Source organism: Mustelus asterias, chromosome 7 (genome assembly GCF_964213995.1).
Source record: "Mustelus asterias chromosome 7, sMusAst1.hap1.1, whole genome shotgun sequence".
NCBI classification, from domain to species: Eukaryota; Metazoa; Chordata; class Chondrichthyes; order Carcharhiniformes; family Triakidae; genus Mustelus; species Mustelus asterias.
The window spans coordinates 105,436,830-105,454,933 of NC_135807.1; the positions used below are offsets into that span (position 1 = coordinate 105,436,830).

General features: G+C 45.6%; 1 protein-coding gene across 2 annotated transcripts in view; it reads left to right on the forward strand.

The window, feature by feature from the left end:
- The window catches only part of itprid1 (ITPR interacting domain containing 1), a 282,117-nt gene that overhangs the window by 233,688 nt on the left and 30,325 nt on the right, over positions 1-18,104 (forward strand). For both annotated transcript variants that reach the window (XM_078216648.1, XM_078216649.1), the window contains one exon: positions 1,397-1,524. In XM_078216648.1, the coding sequence (XP_078072774.1) occupies positions 1,397-1,524 (128 nt within the window). The remainder of the gene's footprint in view (positions 1-1,396; positions 1,525-18,104) is intronic.

The window sequence follows — 18,104 nt, forward strand, 5'->3', positions numbered from 1 at the left end:
GGAAGCCTCCACAACTTCAATGGGCAGAGAATTCCAGAGATTCACTACCCTCTGAGAGAAGAAGTTCCCCCTCAACTCTGTTCTGAACCGGCCCCCACTTATTTTGAGGCTGTGCCCTCTAGTTCTGGTTTCCCTTCTAAGCGGAAATAATCTCTCTACCTCTACCCTATCCAGCCCCTTCATTATCTTATATGTCTCTATAATATCACCCCTCAGCCTTCTAAACTCCAACGAGTACAGACCCAATCTGTTCAATCTCTCCTCATAAGCTACACCGCTCATCTCCGGTATCAACCTGGTGAACCTTCTCTGCACTCCCTCCAAGGCCAATATATCCTTTTGCAAATAAGGGGACCAAAACTGCACACAGTACTCCAGTTGTGGCCTCACCAGTGCCTTGTATAGTTGCAGCAAGACCTCCCTGCCTTTATATTCTATCCCCCTCGCGATAAAGGCCAACATTCCATTCGCCTTCTTGATCACCTGCTGCACCTGCAGACTGAGTTTTTGCGATTCGTGCACAAGGACACCCAGGTCCCTCTGCACAGTAGCATGATGTAATTTTTCTCCATTTAAATAATAAAGCAACAAGCTCTCCTTACATTTCTGAAATCAAATATAATAAAGGACATTATTTACTATATTCGTTTGCCCTTGAAGAGGTAGCCTTTAGAATATTTTTCAGCTCCATTACATCGGTTAGCATTATCAGGTTTTTTTTAAGAGGCTGGAACACCAAATTCTCCACTCTCACTTGCAGCAGGACGAGCACAGTCAAGATCAGAGAATCCCATCCAATATTCACAGTCAGTCAAAGTTTCTACAATTCACTACTGTTTCTTCTGAATCTAAATGCTGCTGGGATCAATTGAATCAGGTTGCTGTTGGCACAAAGCATTTGAGAATTTGGCTGCAGAGATCAGTGAGACACAACTCTCAGTGTTTTATGAATGGAAATTAAAACTGGCCACAAATCAGACATGTTAATCTCTATCTCAAAATTCCAGATTTACATTCCCAACACATGAAACTATACCAACATTGCTGAAATGTGGAATACCCTGTATTCCTTGGAATAAAGGTTGCTGGAAATGGGTAGTTGCATGCCATTGCAGAGTACATTTGACCTTCACGAATTTGAACTTGGTGCCAGTGAGTCACAAGTTTGAAACCTGGAGTACAGTTAAAAGGCAAAAAGCAAAATAGAAACTTGAGAAATTTCTAAGAATTCTGGTAGGTATAAGTGATAGAGATAAGCTTTGGATTTATTTACAGTTCTACTGGTCCATCCAGTTACAATGCAAAATTCACCATTCCGTAAGTGTAAGCTATAACTACATTACATTGTGTGACAATGTCACAGCTCATCAGACTGTTTCTCATTTTAAATTCCTAGCATGCCATGGAAGAAATTGAGACCATGAAGAAATCTCTACATGGGTTCCGGAACAGGTTGCTAGACCTAGAACAAGACATCACTGAACAGCAGGCTTCAGTCTACAATGTTCTAACTGAAGATGAGAGGTAGATTTGGTTTTCATGAACACTAGCATATTGAGGGCACCATTCTATTTTTTTATTTGGGGAGAGGCAAGTATAGAGCACTAAAATGACAATGAAGCAAGTAAATATGTTTAATTTAATTTTGTTGTGTGCATATGAACAAGCGAAGCACAGATTTGCCTAACAGGTTTGCCACAAAAGCAAGTTTGGATAATATGGTAAACTGAGAGGAGAATTTAGGTAACTTCCAACAGTCCTTTGTACTCCAATGTTATATTAATGCTCTTAGAAGCACAGAACAGATAAATGTGTCTAAGTTCCCAATATGTTAATTCATCACATCAAGCTCTGGATAAAATTTATATTGTTGCCACCAACAACAACCACTAGTATTTTTAAAATGTGGTTCACAGCAGCGATTATTAAATAAAATTTCACACTGACCCACAGAGAATATTATGATAGATGACCAAATGTTTGGCTATAGAGGCAGGTTTTAAAAAATAAAAACCGACTTGCATTGATATAGTGCTTTTCAGAACCACTGGCTATTTTATAGCACTTTGCAGACAAAGGAATAATTTTTAAGTGTAATCATTGTTGTAATGTAGGAAGTGTGGCAGCCGATTTGGACACAACAAACTCCTGCAAAGAGCAATGTAATAATGACTAAGTAATCTGTTTTTTATATTGATTAACACTGACAAGGACACTGAGGATAACCCCCTGCTCTTCCTTGAAATAGAGAAATTAGATCTTTTACATCCACTCTTCCAGCAGATAAGGCCTCGATATAACATCTCATCCAAAAGACAGCACCTTCTGAAAGCACGGTGCTCCCTTGGTGCTGCACTGGGTATCAGCATTGATTTTGGAATGGGACTTTAACCCAGAGCCTTGTGACTCAGAGACAAGAGTGATGTGAACTGAACCATGCTAAGGAAAGTTTTGACAGAGCAGGAAGAGGTAGAGTGGCAAAGATAAGTGGAGAAGACCGAAGGAGAAAATTCCAGAATTTAGGACAGCTGAAGACATGGACACCAATGGGATTATGAAAAATGGGGATGCACAAGAGACCAGAATTGAAGGAGCACAGATCTCAATGTGCACCACTGGGGAAGAGGTTGCACAAGTAGTGAATAATGAGGACATGAAGAGATTTGAAATCAAGGATGAGAATTTGTGTGCCTCACAATGTAAGTCAGCCAAAATAGAGGTGATGATCGTATGGGATTTGATGCGAGTTAGGAGGTGGACATCAGAATTTGTATAAGCTAAAGATTATACAGAGTGAAAAACCATAGGAATGATTGACTCTGGAGGTAACCTAAGCATGAAAAGGAATTCCTGATGGCCAATGAGGTATGGCAGGTGCAGAAATGGATGATATTAAAGAGATCTTGGTGATGCACAGGATATGGAGGTGGAAGCTCAGCTCAGGGTCAAATAAGAAAAGAAGGTTGCAAATTACCTGGATAGTAGGGCCTAAAGATGATATGGCTTTGGCCTTCCCAATATTATGATATTTAATTGGAGGAAATTCCTGCTCATCCAATGCTGGATGTTGGATCAACAATGTGGCAAATTAAAGAGAGTGGAGAAGTAAAAAGAGGTGGCGAACAGCTGGGGCAAGATTTGGAGAAGGGCGGGGGGGTGGGGGGGTGGAATCCCGGCTCTAGAGTTAGTTATGTGTTGCTTGTATGTATGTGGAATCTGTTTTTGGATTAAGGCGCTAGGAAGTACAGAGGACCAGAGCGACCTTGGGTACATGTCCATAGACCCCTGAAGGCAGCAGGACAGTTAATAAGGTGGTTACGAAGGATTATTGGATACTTACCTTGATTAACCAAGGCACAGAATATAAGAGCAACAAGGTTGTGATGGAATTGTATAAAGTGCTCATTAGGCCACAGCTCGAGTAGTGTGTGCAGTTTTGGTCACCACACCATAGGAAGGATGTGATTGCGCTAGAAAGGGTGCAGAGGAGATTCACCAGGATGTTGCCTGGGCTGGAGTGTTTCAGCTATGAAGAGAGATTGGTGAGGCTTGAGGTTGTTTTACTTCAAGCAGAGAAGGCTGAGGGGAACCTGACTAAGGTGTATAAAATCATGAGGGACATAGATAGGATCAACAGGAAGGAACCTTTCCCCTTAGTAGAGGGGTCAATAACAAGGAGGCATAGATTTAAGGTCAGGGGCAGGAGATTTAGATGGAATTTGAGGAAAAATCTTTTCATGTTGGGGATCTAGAACTCAGTGCCTGAAAGGATGGTAGAAGTGGGAACCCTAACAACATTTAAGAAGCATGCAGATGAGCACTTGAAATGCCATAGCACACATGGCTACTGACCAAGTGCTGGAAAATGGGATTAGAACAGACAAATGCTGGATGGTTGGCAGAGACATGATGGGCCAAAGGGCTTCTTTTTTGTGCTGTAAAATTCTATGAGTCTATGACTAGCGGTAGCGTATAAATAAAGAATCGGAGCATTTCAAAACTAGGGGGTTTCTTGCTAGCACTGGCAGTGTCTATCAGATGGATTCACCCACCTGACGGGTGCAATTTCCTGCATTCCGTGCAGCTCGCTGGCTAGCCTCACTGTTCAGAGATCGGAGCGTCATTCTTAAAGGGCACCCCAATCTCCGCACTCGGAAACAGGTCTCCCTCCACCAAAGAATGAAATGGTGACCCCTCCACCCCATTGACTAGGGGAGCACCAGCAACCTCTCACCAGAAAGGGGCATCCTCCCCCTTTCCACAAATATCAGTTCACCTCCCCACACCACACAGACATGAGGGTGATCCAACCCCCCCCCCCCCCAACTACTCAGATCCCATTCAGCCCCCCTCCCTACTCAGCCCCCCATCAGGCCTAGCACTTTGACAGTGCCGACAGGGCACTGCTCCCAGGCATGCTGGCACTATGGCCCGGCACTTTGGTCCTGAGGGTCGTCAAGGAGTTAGGTCCAGTGGTCATTTTCCCCTCTGCCATTTCTGGACTGCACAGGGAGAGTCCACCAAGGGTGCTGGCGGTTGGGTGGGAGCCAGGGTTGACCTCGCCACTATCTGCTGGGATGCCCGGGCATGGTGATTTCAAGCAGCCCTGTGATCAACAACTTCATTCACCGCAATGTTTAAATAGATTCTAATAACCCTCCATGCTGCTGTTATACAGCTTTAGTTTAAACACCTTCCGAGTATTACAGTTTAATGAGAGAAACAAGGACAGTAATTTAATTAATTATTTATTTAACACTTCCAGTACCAACTCAAACATAAACAGTTGCAACTCATTAACTCTTTACTGAACTTTAACTGAACATCAACTCTCAACTGAACTTTAACTCTTAAACTGCACTTTAACTGAACATCAACTTCAACTATTTAACTGAAAATAGATATTACCGAGTTCAGGAAAAACTTGGCCAAGAAATATCCTCGATGTAGAATCTACCTTCTTCTCTGAAGTATCCTTCAGGGTACAAGGTCTTGTTGCGATGGTTGATCTCTTCGAGTTATCATTACCAAACAAAGAACTCTCATGTCTTTTATCCACAATTCTCCACTTGCTTCCGGAAGATTCTCTGTCATCTAGCCAATTGTGTCACCAGAAACCAATCACATGGCTCGAACATCCAGTGAAACTACTTTTAAACGACGCCATGATGCTCATTTACATGTCCCATACAAAGCAGCCATAAAAATCAGAGCCACACTATCTCAGTTAATGTAAACAACTTCCCTGATCAGACCAACACAGGAAGCTTCAGATCAGAGCTCCCAGACCAGAGCCTCTTTACGACCTGCATCTGGTTTTAAACTATAAGTTGACCAAAATTCCCAACATGCTTCACTCTCAGCCAGAATAGCCATTTTAAAGCCACGATTGCCATTATCGTTGTCAAATCATTGTTGCAGCCATTCTTTCTCCGTCCACACTGCTGTGATTTATTGCCCATCCAGAGAGTAGGCACAAAGAGTAGGAATAAATGGGTCCCTTTCCAAATGGAAGGCAGTGACTAGTGGGGTACCACAGGGATCAGTGCTGGAACTCCAGCTATTCACTATATATGTTAATGAATGGCAGATGTAGTATAATTTGAATAAATGTGAAGTTATTCACTTTGGTACCAAAAATGAGAAGGCAGATTACTATCTGGATGATCATAAATAAGGAGAAGGGAATTTGCAAAAAGACCTGCGTGTCCTCGTACACCAGTCACTGAAGGTAAGCATGTAGGTGCAGCAGGCAGTAAAAAAGGCAACTGGTATGTTGGTCTTCTTCGCGAGAGGATTTGAGTACAGGAGCAGGGATGTCTTGATGCAATTATATAGGGCCTTGGTAAGGCAACACCCGGAATTTTGTGTCCATCGCGGGGGAGAGTGATGAGGTCAAATCCTTGCCCCCAGCGAGAGCCCACCCAACCCCAGGACTCTTGAGGACCCTTGAGAGATAATTCCTTTGCAATCTAGCAGCAACAGAGGGAAGGACAAATCAAAGTAGAACGTACAGGGTAAATGGTAGGACTCTGAAGAGTGCAGTTGAACAGAGGGATCTGGGAATACAGGTACAGAATTCCCTAAAAGTGACGTCACAGGTGGATAGGGTCGTAAAGAGTGCCTTTGGTACATTGGCCTTTATAAATCGGAGTATCGAGTATAAAAGTTGGAGTGTTATGGTAAGGTTATATAAGGCATTGGTGAGGCCGAATTTGGAGTATTGTGTACAGTTTTGGTCACCTAGTTACAGGAAGGATGTAAATAAGATTGAAAGAGTGCAGAGAAGGTTCACAAGGATGTTGCCGGGACTTGAGAAGCTGAGTTACAGAGAGAGATTGAATAGGTTGGGACTTTATTCCCTGGAGCGTAGAAGATTGAGGGGAGATTTGATAGAGGTGTATAAGATTTTGATGGGTATAGATAGAGTGAATGCAAGCAGGCTTTTTCCGCTGAGGCTAGGGGAGAAAAAAACAAGAGGGCATGGGTTAAGGGTGAAAGGAGAAAAGTTTAAAGGGAATATTAGGGGGGGCTTCTTCACGCAGAGAGTGGTGGGAGTGTGGAATGAGCTGCCAGATAAAGTGGTAAATGCGGGGTCACTTTTAACATTTAAGAAAAACTTGGACGGGTTCATGGATGAGAGGGGTGTGGAGGGATATGGTCCAAGTGCAGGTCAGTGGGACTAGGCATAAAATGGTTCGGCACAGACAAGAAGGGCCAAAAGACCTGCTTCTGAGCTGTAATTTTCTATGGTTCTATGGTTCTATGGGCAAATGGTCACTGGATGTACCTCCTTGACACCCTACCTTTGGGGCCATTGGCACCAGGCCAGGGTGTTAATACCACAGTACCAGGGAGAATCCATGTCAGCCTAGGATGTGGATTGTTCCACAATGTGTTTTGTTCCTTGAGAGAGGCAGTGTTTCTCTCTGAGGATTGATTTGATTTGATTTATTATTGTCACATGTATTAGTATACAGTGAAAAATATTGTTTCTTGTGCGCTATACAGACAAAGCACACCGTATATAGACAAGGAAAGGAGAGGGTGCAGAATCTAATGTTACAGTTATAGCTATGGTGTAGAGAATGATCAACTTAATATGAGGTAGGTCCATTCAAAAGTCTGATGGCAGCAGGAAAGAAGCTGTTCTTGAGTCAGTTGGTACATGACATAAGACCATAAAACCATAAGACATAGGAGCAGAATTAGGCCACTCTGCTCCGCCATTCAATCATGGCTGATATTTTTCTCATCCGCATTCTCCTGATCCCCTTATTAATCAAGAACCTATCTATCTCTGTCTTAAAGACACTCAATGACCTGGCCTCCACAGCCTTCTACGACAGAAAGTTCCACAGATTCACCACTCTCTGGCTGAAGAATTTCCTCCTCATCTTTGTTTTAAAGGAACGTCCCTTTAGCCTGAGGTTGTGCCCTCTGGTTCTAGTTTTTCCTACTAGAGGATTGGAGAATAGCTAATGTGGTCCCGTTATTTAAGAAGGGTAGGAAGGATAACCCGGGAAATTATAGGCCAGTGAGCTTGACGTCCGTGGTCGGGAAGTTGTTGGAGAGGATTCTTAGAGATAGGATGTATGCGCATTTAGAAGGGAATAAACTCATTAACGATAGTCAGCATGGTTTTGTGAGAGGGAGGTCATGCCTCACTAACCTGGTGGAGTTTTTTGAAGAAATGACTAGAATGGTTGACGAGGGAAGGGCCATGGATTTCGTCTATATGGACTTTAGTAAAGCATTTGACAAAGTCCCTCATGGTAGGTTGGTGCAAAAGGTTGGATCTCATGGGATAAAGGGGGAGGTGGCTAGATGGGTGGAGAACTGGCTTGGTCACAGAAGACAGAGGGTGGTAGCGGAAGGGTCTTTTTCCGGCTGGATGCCTGTGACTAGTGGTGTTCCGCAGGGCTCTGTATTGGGACCTCTGCTGTTTGTGATTCATATAAATGATCTGGAAGAAGGTGGAACTGGGGTGATCAGTAAGTTTGCGGACGACACGAAAATGGCTGGACTTGCAGATAGTGAGGAACATTGTCAGAAGCTACAGAAGGATATAGATAGGCTGGAAATTTGGACAAAGAAATGGCAGATGGAGTTCAATCCAGATAAATATGAAGTGATGCATTTTGGTAGAACTAACGTAGGGGGGAGCTATACGATAAATGGCAGAACCATAAAGGGTGTAGATACGCAGAGGGACCTGGGTGTGCAAGTCCACAGATCCTTGAAGGTGACGTCACAGGTGGAGAAGGTAGTGAAGAAGGCATATGGCATGCTTGCCTTTATAGGACGGGGCATAGAGTATAAACGTTGGGGTCTGATGTTGCAGTTGTATAGAACGTTGGTTCGGCTGCATTTGGAATACTGCGCCCAGTTCTGGTCGCCACACTACCAGAAGGACGTGGAAGCTTTAGAGAGAGTGCAGAGGAGGTTTACCAGGATGTTGCGTGGTATGAAAGGGCTTAGTTATGAGGAGAGATTGGGTAAACTGGGGTTGTTCTCACTGGAAAGACGGAGGATGAGGGGTGACCTAATAGAGGTGTATAAAATTATGAAAGGCATAGGGTGAACGGTGGGAAGCTTTTTCCCAGGTCGGTGGTGACGTTCACGAGGGGTCATAGGTTCAAGGTGAGGGGGGGGGGGAGGTTTAACACGGATATCAGAAGGACATATTTTACACAGAGGGTGGTGGGGGCCTGGAATGCGCTGCCGGGCAAGGTGGTGGAGGCGGACACACTGGGAACGTTTAAGACTTATCTAGATAGCCACATGAATGGAGTGGGAATGGAGGGATACAAAAGAATGATCTAGTTTGGACCAGGGAGCGGCGTGGGCTTGAAGGGCCGAAGGGCCTGTTCCTGTGCTGTATTGTTCTTTGTTCTTTGTACTAGTGGAAACATCTTTTCCACATCTACTCTATCCAGGCCTCGCATATCCTATAAGTTTCAATAAGATCCCCCCTCATCCTTCTAGGCTCCAATGAGTACAGACCCAGACCTCAACCGTTCCTCATACGGCAAGTTCTTCATTCCAGGAATCATTCTTGTGAACCTCCTCGGGCCAGCACATCCTTCCTTAGATATGGGGCCCAAAACTGCTCACAATACTCCAAATGGGGTCTGATCAGACTTTTGTATCTTTTTCCCGATGGAAGAAGGTGGAAGAGAGTATGTTCAGGATGTGTGGGGTCCTTGATTATGCTAGCTGCTTTTCCAAGGCAGCGGGAAGTGTAGACAGAGTCAGTGGATGGGAGGCTGTTTTGCGTGATGGACTGGGCTTTGTCCACGACCCTTTGTAGTTTCTTGTGGTCTTGATTAGAGCAGGAGCCGTACTGAGATATGATACAACCAGAAATAATACTTTCTGTGGTGCAATTGTAAAAGTTGATGAGATTCAGGATACTGGTTTCAGATTCCAGCAACCTCAGTAATTTTCTTTTATTGATGAGAGTCATAGCAGACATGCCAAATTTCTTTAGTCTTCTGAGAAAGTCGAGGCATTGGTGGGCTTTCTTAACTATAGCATCAGCGTTGGGGGACCAGGACAGATTGTTGGTGATCCAGACTCCTAGAAACCTGAAGTGCTTGGCCATTTCCACTTCATCCCCATTGATGTAGACAGGGGCATCAATGCTTCCTGAAGTCGATGACTATCTCCTTCATTTTGTAGACTTTGTTTTGATTGAGACTTATCTCCCTGAAAGCGTGCTTGAACCCTGTGGTGTGGGGTCAGTGAATTGAAATAGTTTTAGTTTTATATATCCAACTTGGCGTGTATTATAAAAAGTTATAACATTAGATGAAGATTTTAATTAGAAATTCATTTATAGCATTCGTATTATTGTTGAATCAGTGCCATTTGCATGGTGTTTCATTATGATTGATACCATAGAAACATCATGGAAGTAGTTCTTGATTTCAGTGTTACTTATCTTTAAATATTTATATTCTTTTGTGTTTTTTCTTTGTTTATAAATTATGTTCTTCATCTCACTATAAAACAAAGTCAATTATTTTATTTGGGGCTTAGTGATAGTGAGAAACACAATTAATGTAAATGCAATAACTTTCACAAACTTGACATGATCGTTTGGGATGTGATTAAGCATCACATGAGCTGTCACATGATTGAATTTCATGTGATCAAATGTCAAATGATCAAATCTTCAGGAATATGTCAACAGAGTTAGTAAACCTAACTGAGACTGTTACCACTGAGCTAAAGCTGAAATCCATCTGCCCTTCTTTAGACCATCTGCTTAATTGGCATAAATCCTTTTTTTTGTCAATCCTCCTTAACTTTCTCACTTCCTCTTTGCTGAACGTGTTAACTCCTTGCTAGGGTACAGCTGTCTAAAGATTTCTTGTCCAAGTTGCCATTCTTCAGTTTTGAGGTGTAACAGCTGTGTGAACAAGGCTAACACTCTGCAATGTCATCACACATGCACTTCCAGCAGCCATCATTGAACAATGATTGGAGGGGTAAATCCTGGCTGACATTCCTCTGCTAAACCTGAGTTTCTGAAGCCCATTGTAAAAAACTTACCATCAACTCTGAGAACAACTAATTCACTGTAGGGCGGCAGTGGGAGAGGGGTGGGGGGGGGGGGGGGGGGGGGGTGGGGCGGGGGGGAGGTGGCATTCTGCTTTGCATGTCTCAATCACTCTGCTTTACCTTTCAGCCCATCCATTTCTACACCTCTCCAATTTTATTTTATTTGTTCAGAGGTTGTGGGCGTTGCTTGCTGGGTGAACATTCATTGCCCATCCCTAATTACCCTTGAGCTGAGTGGCATGCTAGTCCATTACAGAGGGTATTTAAGAGTCAACCACATTTCTGTTGATCTGGAATCAAATGTGGGCCAGACCAGGTAAGGGTGGCAGATGTTCTTCCCTAAAGAACATTAGTGAACCAGAAGGGTTTTTACAAAATTGACAACGGGCGGCACGGTAGCACAGTGGTTAGCACTGCTGCTTCACAGCTCCAGGGTCCCGGGTTCGATTCCCGGCTTGGGTCACTGTCTGTGTGGAGTTTGCACATTCTCCTCGTGTCTGCGTGGGTTTCCTCCGGGTGCTCCGGTTTCCTCCCACAGTCCAAAGCTGTGCGGGTTAGGTTGATTAGCCATGCTAAAATTGCCCCTTAGTGTCCTGAGATGCGTAGGTTAGAGGGATTAGTGGGTGGATATGGGGTAGGGTCTGGGTGGGATCGTAGTCGGTGCAGACTCGATGGGCCAAATTGCCACTTCCTGCACTGTAGGGTTTCTATGATTCTATGAACAGTTTCACGATCATCATTTGACTTTTAATTCCAGATTTTTTTGAATTCAAATTTCACCATCTGCAGTGATGGGATTTGAACCCATTACTCTTGGTCTCTGGATTACTAGCTCAGTGACAATACCACTATGCCACTACATCCCCGCCATTATCACTCTTACATTTGTCACCTGGACGCATAGCTATCAAATAACATTCTGATCAAAAAGAATTCCAATTTATTTGTGTATGATAAACTTGGAACAGGTACCAAATCATTCCACTGATATTTGTCCTTCAAACATTTGCTTTCATTTATGACCACCGAAGATCTCCGCCTTCGTTCATGCCTGAGAAAGTGAATGGAATTTTGGCTGGACCGCCAAGTTATCCTTTCTCACTTGCAGCAGGGTGGCCATGGACCCTGCCCAATGTCTTTTGCTTCCTGTCCACTCGCCAAGCTGTCCCAGTACAGCTACAATACTGATGTCTACCTGACAATGTAGAAAATTGCCCGGGTACGTTCTGTACATTAAAAATCAGAACAAATCTAATCCAGCCAATTACCACCCCATCAGTCTACTCTCGATCATCAATATAGTGATGAAAGGTGTCATCAACAGTGCTATCATGCAGCACTTACTCAACAATAACCTGTCACTTACGTTCAGATGGGTTCCATCAGGACAACTCAGCTCCTGACCTCATTACACCTTTGTTTAAAAATAAACAGAAGAGCTGAATTCCAGAAGTGACGTGGGAGTGACTGCCCTTAACATCAAGGCAGCATTTGACTGAGTGCATCAAGGGACCGGAGAAAACTGGAGTCAATGGGAATTTTTGTCAGCAAAGCATTGTCAATAGACCCAAATTTATTCATCTTTATTCTTTCATGGGATGTGGGTGTCACTAGTAAAGCCAGTTTTTGTTGCCCATCCTTAATTGCCGTTGAGCTGTATACTTCAGAGAGCAGTTAAAAGTCATTGCTGTGAGCCTGGAATCACATATAGGTCAGTCCAGGTATGGATGGCAGATCTCCTTCCATTGGTGAACCAGATGGGTTTTTTTCAATCATCAATAATAGCTGTACCATGGTCATCTATAGGCGTTATGGTGGCACAGTGGTTAGCACTGCTGCTTCACAGCGACAGGGACTCGGATTCATTTGCAGCCTTGGGTGACCGTTTGTGTGAAGTTTGCACATTTTCCCCGTGTCTGCGTGGGTTTCCTCTGGGTGCTCTGGTTTCCTCCCACAGTCCAAAGATGTGCAGGTTAGAACATAAGAACATAAGAAATAGGAGCAGGAGTAGGCCATCTAGCCCCTCGAGCCTGCCCCGCCATTCAATAAGATCATGGCTGATCTGAAGTGGATCAGTTCCACTTACCCGCCTGATCCCCATAACCCCTAATTCCCTTACCGATCAGGAATCCACCTATCCGTGATTTAAACATATTCAACGAGGTAGCCTCCACCACTTCAGTGGGAAGAGAATTCCAGAGATTCACCACCCTCTGAGAGAAGAAGTTCCTCCTCAACTCTGTCCTAAACTGACCCCCCTTTATTTTGAGGCTGTGCCCTCTCGTTCTCGCTTCCTTTCTAAGTGGAAAGAATCTCTCCACCTCTATCCTATCCAGCCCCTTCATTATCTTATAGGTCTCTATAAGATCCCCCCTCAGCCTTCTAGGTTTGATTGGCCAAGCTAAATTGCCCCTAAGTATCCCACAATGTATAGGTTAGAACATAGAACATTATTGGGAGTGCTGCTCGGGCTGCAGTAGAGTGTGACAGTTGGTGTCTCACTGTGGGAGTGCTGCTCGGGCTGCAGTAGAGTAATTAATTAATTTAATTATTTTTCAGTTCAATTAGTGAAAAAAATCGGAGGTTTTTTTTTCTAAACAGGAAATAGGCCCAGCAGCAGCCTGGGAAGATTTTGGAGGGTTTAAAAGTAGGCCGCACCTTTGAGCGGGCAGCGTCGTTAGCGGGCAGTGGAGTGAGCAGGGGACAGAGTGAGAGCTAAAAGGGCTTTGGCTCACAGGGCTTCGGCGAGGAAGGTTGTTTGTTTGTTTTTCTTCGGTTACACCCCCTTTTTGTTTTATCCCCAAAACTAAAAAGGACATGGCTGGTATGAGTGGGAGGCCAGTATACTGCATTCGGTGTGGGATGTGGGAGTTCCTGGAGACAACTTGCCTCCCGGAAGTCCATATCTGTGCCAGATGTGTGGAACTGCATCTCCTGAAGGATCGTGTAAGGGAGCTGGAGCTGAGGCTCGATGAACTCAGTTTAGTTAGGGAAAATGAGAGAGTCATAGATAAAAGTTATAGTCAGGTAGTGACACCAGGGTCTCGGAAGGAAGACACGTGGGTCACGGTTAGGAGGGGTAATAGTCAGAAGGGTGATGTGCCAGAAAGCACCCCAGTGGCAGTCTCCCATAAGAGAAAGGGATGGGCAACAGATGGGGGAAGGGAAGGGAGTGAGCAGTCTGTGGAGGGATCCCCTGTGGTTGTCCCCCTCCACAATAGGTATATTGTTTTGGATTCTGTGGAGGGGGATGACCCTCCAGGGGTAAGCCACGAGGACCAGATCGCCTCCACGGGGACAGGCTCAGGGGTCCGGAAGGGAAAGAAGGGGTTTAGGAGAGCGATAGTTGTGGGGGACGCAATAGTTAGAGACACGGACAGGCGCTTCTGTGGGACTGAACGAGAATCCAGGATGGTAGTCTGCCTCCCTGGTGCCGGGGTACTGGATGTCTCCGAGAGGGTAGGAAGCATATTTAAAAAGGAAGGTAGTCAAACGGATGTGATTGTACACATTGGGGGAAATGATGTAGGTAGGAAGAGCAGGGGGGTCATACGAGAGAAATTCAGGGAGTTGGGTGCTAGGCTAAAAAGTAAGACCTCCAGTGTAGCAATCTCTGGACTGCTCCCGGTGCCTAGTGCAAGTGAGGCTCGGAACAGGGAGATTCTACAGTTGAACGCGTGGCTAAAGGACTGGTGCAAGAGGGAGGGTTTTAAATTCATAGATAACTGGGAAATCTTCAAGTCAGGATGGCAACTGTACAGAAAGGATGGGTTACACCTTAACTGGAAGGGAGCAAATATCCTGGCTGGGAGTTTTGCTCGAGTGTTTCGGCAGGATTTAAACTAGTGTGGCAGGGGGGTGGGGAACAAAACAGGAGGTCAGTAAATACTGAGGCTGGGGTCGAGCTGGGGGCCAGGGCAAGGCTAGCTAAGAAGAGGAGCACTCTGGAGGAGGAGGACCTGACTGGGCCTGGAGGTCTGGAGTGCATCTGCTTCAATGCGAGGAGTGTAACGGGTAAAACAGACGAACTTAGGGCCTTAATGCTTGTGCGGAATTTGGATGTGGTTGCGGTGACGGAAACTTGGTTAAAAGAAGGACAGGACTGGCAGCTGAATATTCCGGGGTATCAGTGTTTTAGGCGAGACAGAGGAGGGGCTAAAAAAGGTGGGGGAGTAGCGATATTAGTTAAGGAGCATATTACCGCGGTGCAGAGGGTAGACAACTTAGAGGGGTCATGTACTGAGTCGCTGTGGGTGGAACTCAGAAACAGGAAGGGTGCAGTCACTATGCTGGGGGTGTACTACAGACCACCCAACAGCCCACGGGAAGTGGAGGAAAGGATATGTCAGGAGATTCTGGATAGGTGCAGAAAACATAGGGTTGTTGTAGTGGGGGACTTTAATTTCCCTGGCACAGACTGGAAAGTGCTTAGAGCTGGGGGACCGGACGGGGAGGAATTTGTAAAATGCGCACTGGAAGGTTCTTTGGAACAGTATGTAGATAGCCCGACTAGAGAGGGGGCTATACTGGACCTAGTTCTGGGAAATGAGCCCGGTCAGGTCGTCAAAGTTTCGGTAGGGGAACATGTGGCAAATAGTGACCACAACTCTGTTAACTTTAGGATAGTAATGGACAAGGATGAGTGCTGTCCTATGGGCAGGGTGCTAAATTGGGGGAAGGCTGACTATAGCCGGATTAGGCAGGAATTGGTGGATGTTGATTGGGAGAGGATGTTCGAGGGTAAGTCCGCGTCTGGCATGTGGGAGTCATTTAAGGAACTATTGATAAGGCTGCAGGATAGGCATGTGCCTGTAAAAAGGAAAGATAGGAAAGGTAGGATTCGAGAGCCGTGGATAACCAGGGAAATTGAGGATCTGATTAAAATGAAAAGGGAGGCGTACGTTAAGTCCAGGCAACTGAAAACAGATGGAGCTCTGGAGGAATACAGAGAGAGTAGGAAAGATCTCAAACGGGGAGTTAGAAGGGCAAAAAGAGGGCACGAGATGTTCTTGGCAGGCAGGATTAAGGAGAATCCTAAGGCATTCTATTCATACGTTAGGAACAAAAGAGTTGTCAGGGAGAAAATCGGACCTCTCAGGGACAAAGGAGGGGAATTATGCTTAGAACCCAAGGGAATAGGGGAGATCCTAAATGAATACTTTGCATCGGTATTAACGAAGGAGAGGGGCGTGTTAACCGGGAGTGTCTCGGAGGGAGGTGTTGACCCGTTAGAGAAAATCTCCATTACGAGAGAGGAAGTGTTAGGTTTTTTAGGGAACATTAAAACTGACAAAGCCCCAGGGCCTGATGGCATCTATCCTCGACTGCTCAGGGAGACGAGAGAGGAAATTGCTGGGCCTCTGACGGAAATCTTTGTCGCTTCTTTGGACACGGGTGAGGTCCCTGAGGATTGGAGGATAGCGAATGTGGTCCCGTTGTTTAAGAAGGGTAGCAGGGATAACCCAGGAAATTATAGGCCGGTGAGCTTGACGTCCGTGGTAGGGAAGTTGTTGGAGAGGATTCTTAGAGACAGGATGTATGTGCATTTAGAACGGAACAATCTCATTAGTGACAGACAGCATGGTTTTGTAAGAGGGAGGTCGTGCCTTACAAATTTGGTGGAGTTTTTTGAGGAAGTGACAAAAACGGTTGATGAAGGAAGGGCCGTGGATGTCGTCTATATGGATTTCAGTAAGGCATTTGACAAAGTCCCACATGGCAGGTTGGTTAAGAAGGTTAAGGCTCATGGGATACAAGGAGAAGTGGCTAGATGGGTGGAGAACTGGCTTGGCCATAGGAGACAGAGGGTAGTGGTCGAAGGGTCTTTTTCCGGCTGGAGGTCTGTGACCAGTGGTGTTCCGCAGGGCTCTGTACTGGGACCTCTGCTATTTGTGATATATATAAATGATTTGGAAGAAGGTGTAACTGGTGTAATCAGCAAGTTTGCGGATGACACAAAGATGGCTGGAATTGCGGATAGCGAAGAGCATTGTCGGGCAATACAGCAGGATATAGATAGGCTGGAAAATTGGGCGGAGAGGTGGCAGATGGAATTTAATCTGGATAAATGCGAAGTGATGCATTTTGGAAGAAATAATGTAGGGAGGAGTTATGCAATAAATGGCAGAGTCATCAGGAGTATAGAAACACAGAGGGACCTAGGTGTGCAAGTCCACAAATCCTTGAAGGTGGCAACACAGGTGGAGAAGGTGGTGAAGAAGGCATATGGTATGCTTGCCTTTATAGGACGGGGTATAGAGTATAAAAGCTGGAGTCTGATGATGCAGCTGTATAGAACGCTGGTTAGGCCGCATTTGGAGTACTGCGTCCAGTTCTGGTCGCCGCACTACCAGAAGGACGTGGAGGCATTGGAGAGAGTGCAGAGAAGGTTTACCAGGATGTTGCCTGGTATGGAGGGTCTTAGCTATGAGGAGAGATTGGGTAGACTGGGGTTGTTCTCCTTGGAAAGACGGAGAATGAGGGGAGATCTAATAGAGGTATACAAGATTATGAAGGGTATAGATAGGGTGAACAGTGGGAAGCTTTTTCCCAGGTCGGAGGTGACGATCACGAGGGGTCACGGGCTCAAGCTGAGAGGGGCGAAGTATAACTCAGACATCAGAGGGACGTTTTTTACACAGAGGGTGGTGGGGGCCTGGAATGCGCTGCCAAGTAGGGTGGTGGAGGCAGGCACGCTGACATCGTTTAAGACTTACCTGGATAGTCACATGAGCAGCCTGGGAATGGAGGGATACAAACGATTGGTCTAGTTGGACCAAGGAGCGGCACAGGCTTGGAGGGCCGAAGGCCTGTTTCCTGTGCTGTACTGTTCTTTGTTCTTTGTTCTTTGAAGGGGGGGAGGTTTAACACAGATATCAGAAGGACATATTTCACACAGAGGGTCGTGGGGGCCTGGAATGTGTTGCCGGGCAAGGTGGTGGAGGCGGACACACTGGGAACGTTTAAGACTTATCTAGACAGCTATATGACCGGAGTGGGAATGGAGGGATACAAAAGAGTGGTCTAGTTTGGACCAGGGAGCGGCGCGGGCTAATTGTTCCTTGTTTCTCGTTTCAAGGCTTCATTCTATGATCATCTTGCTGGTGCCAGTACAGAACGAGACTGCGGATAGTTGGGAACCTGTCTCGGGGGCAGGGAATTCATATGGTGTTCATGGAAGTGGAAATGACTAGGGTTGGGAAGCATTTTCCGATCAGGGCCATTGTGATCTCCTGGACTCGTTTCGATCGCCTCAGGGGGTCGGAGAGGAATTTCCCAGATTTTTTTTTTCCCCATATTGGCCCTGGGGTTTTTCACTCTGGGTTTTCGCCTCTCCCTGGGGATCACATGGTCTGGAATGGGGGGGTGGGGGTGAGTTAATAGGTTGTAATGAACAAAGCATCGTAGCTGTGAGGGACAGCTCGGTGGATAGGATATTGGTATGTAGATAGGCTGGAAAATTGGGCGGGGATCCTGGATTCAGGATTCAATCCTGGACCGGGGAGCGGCGCGGGCTTGGAGGGCCGAAGGGCCTG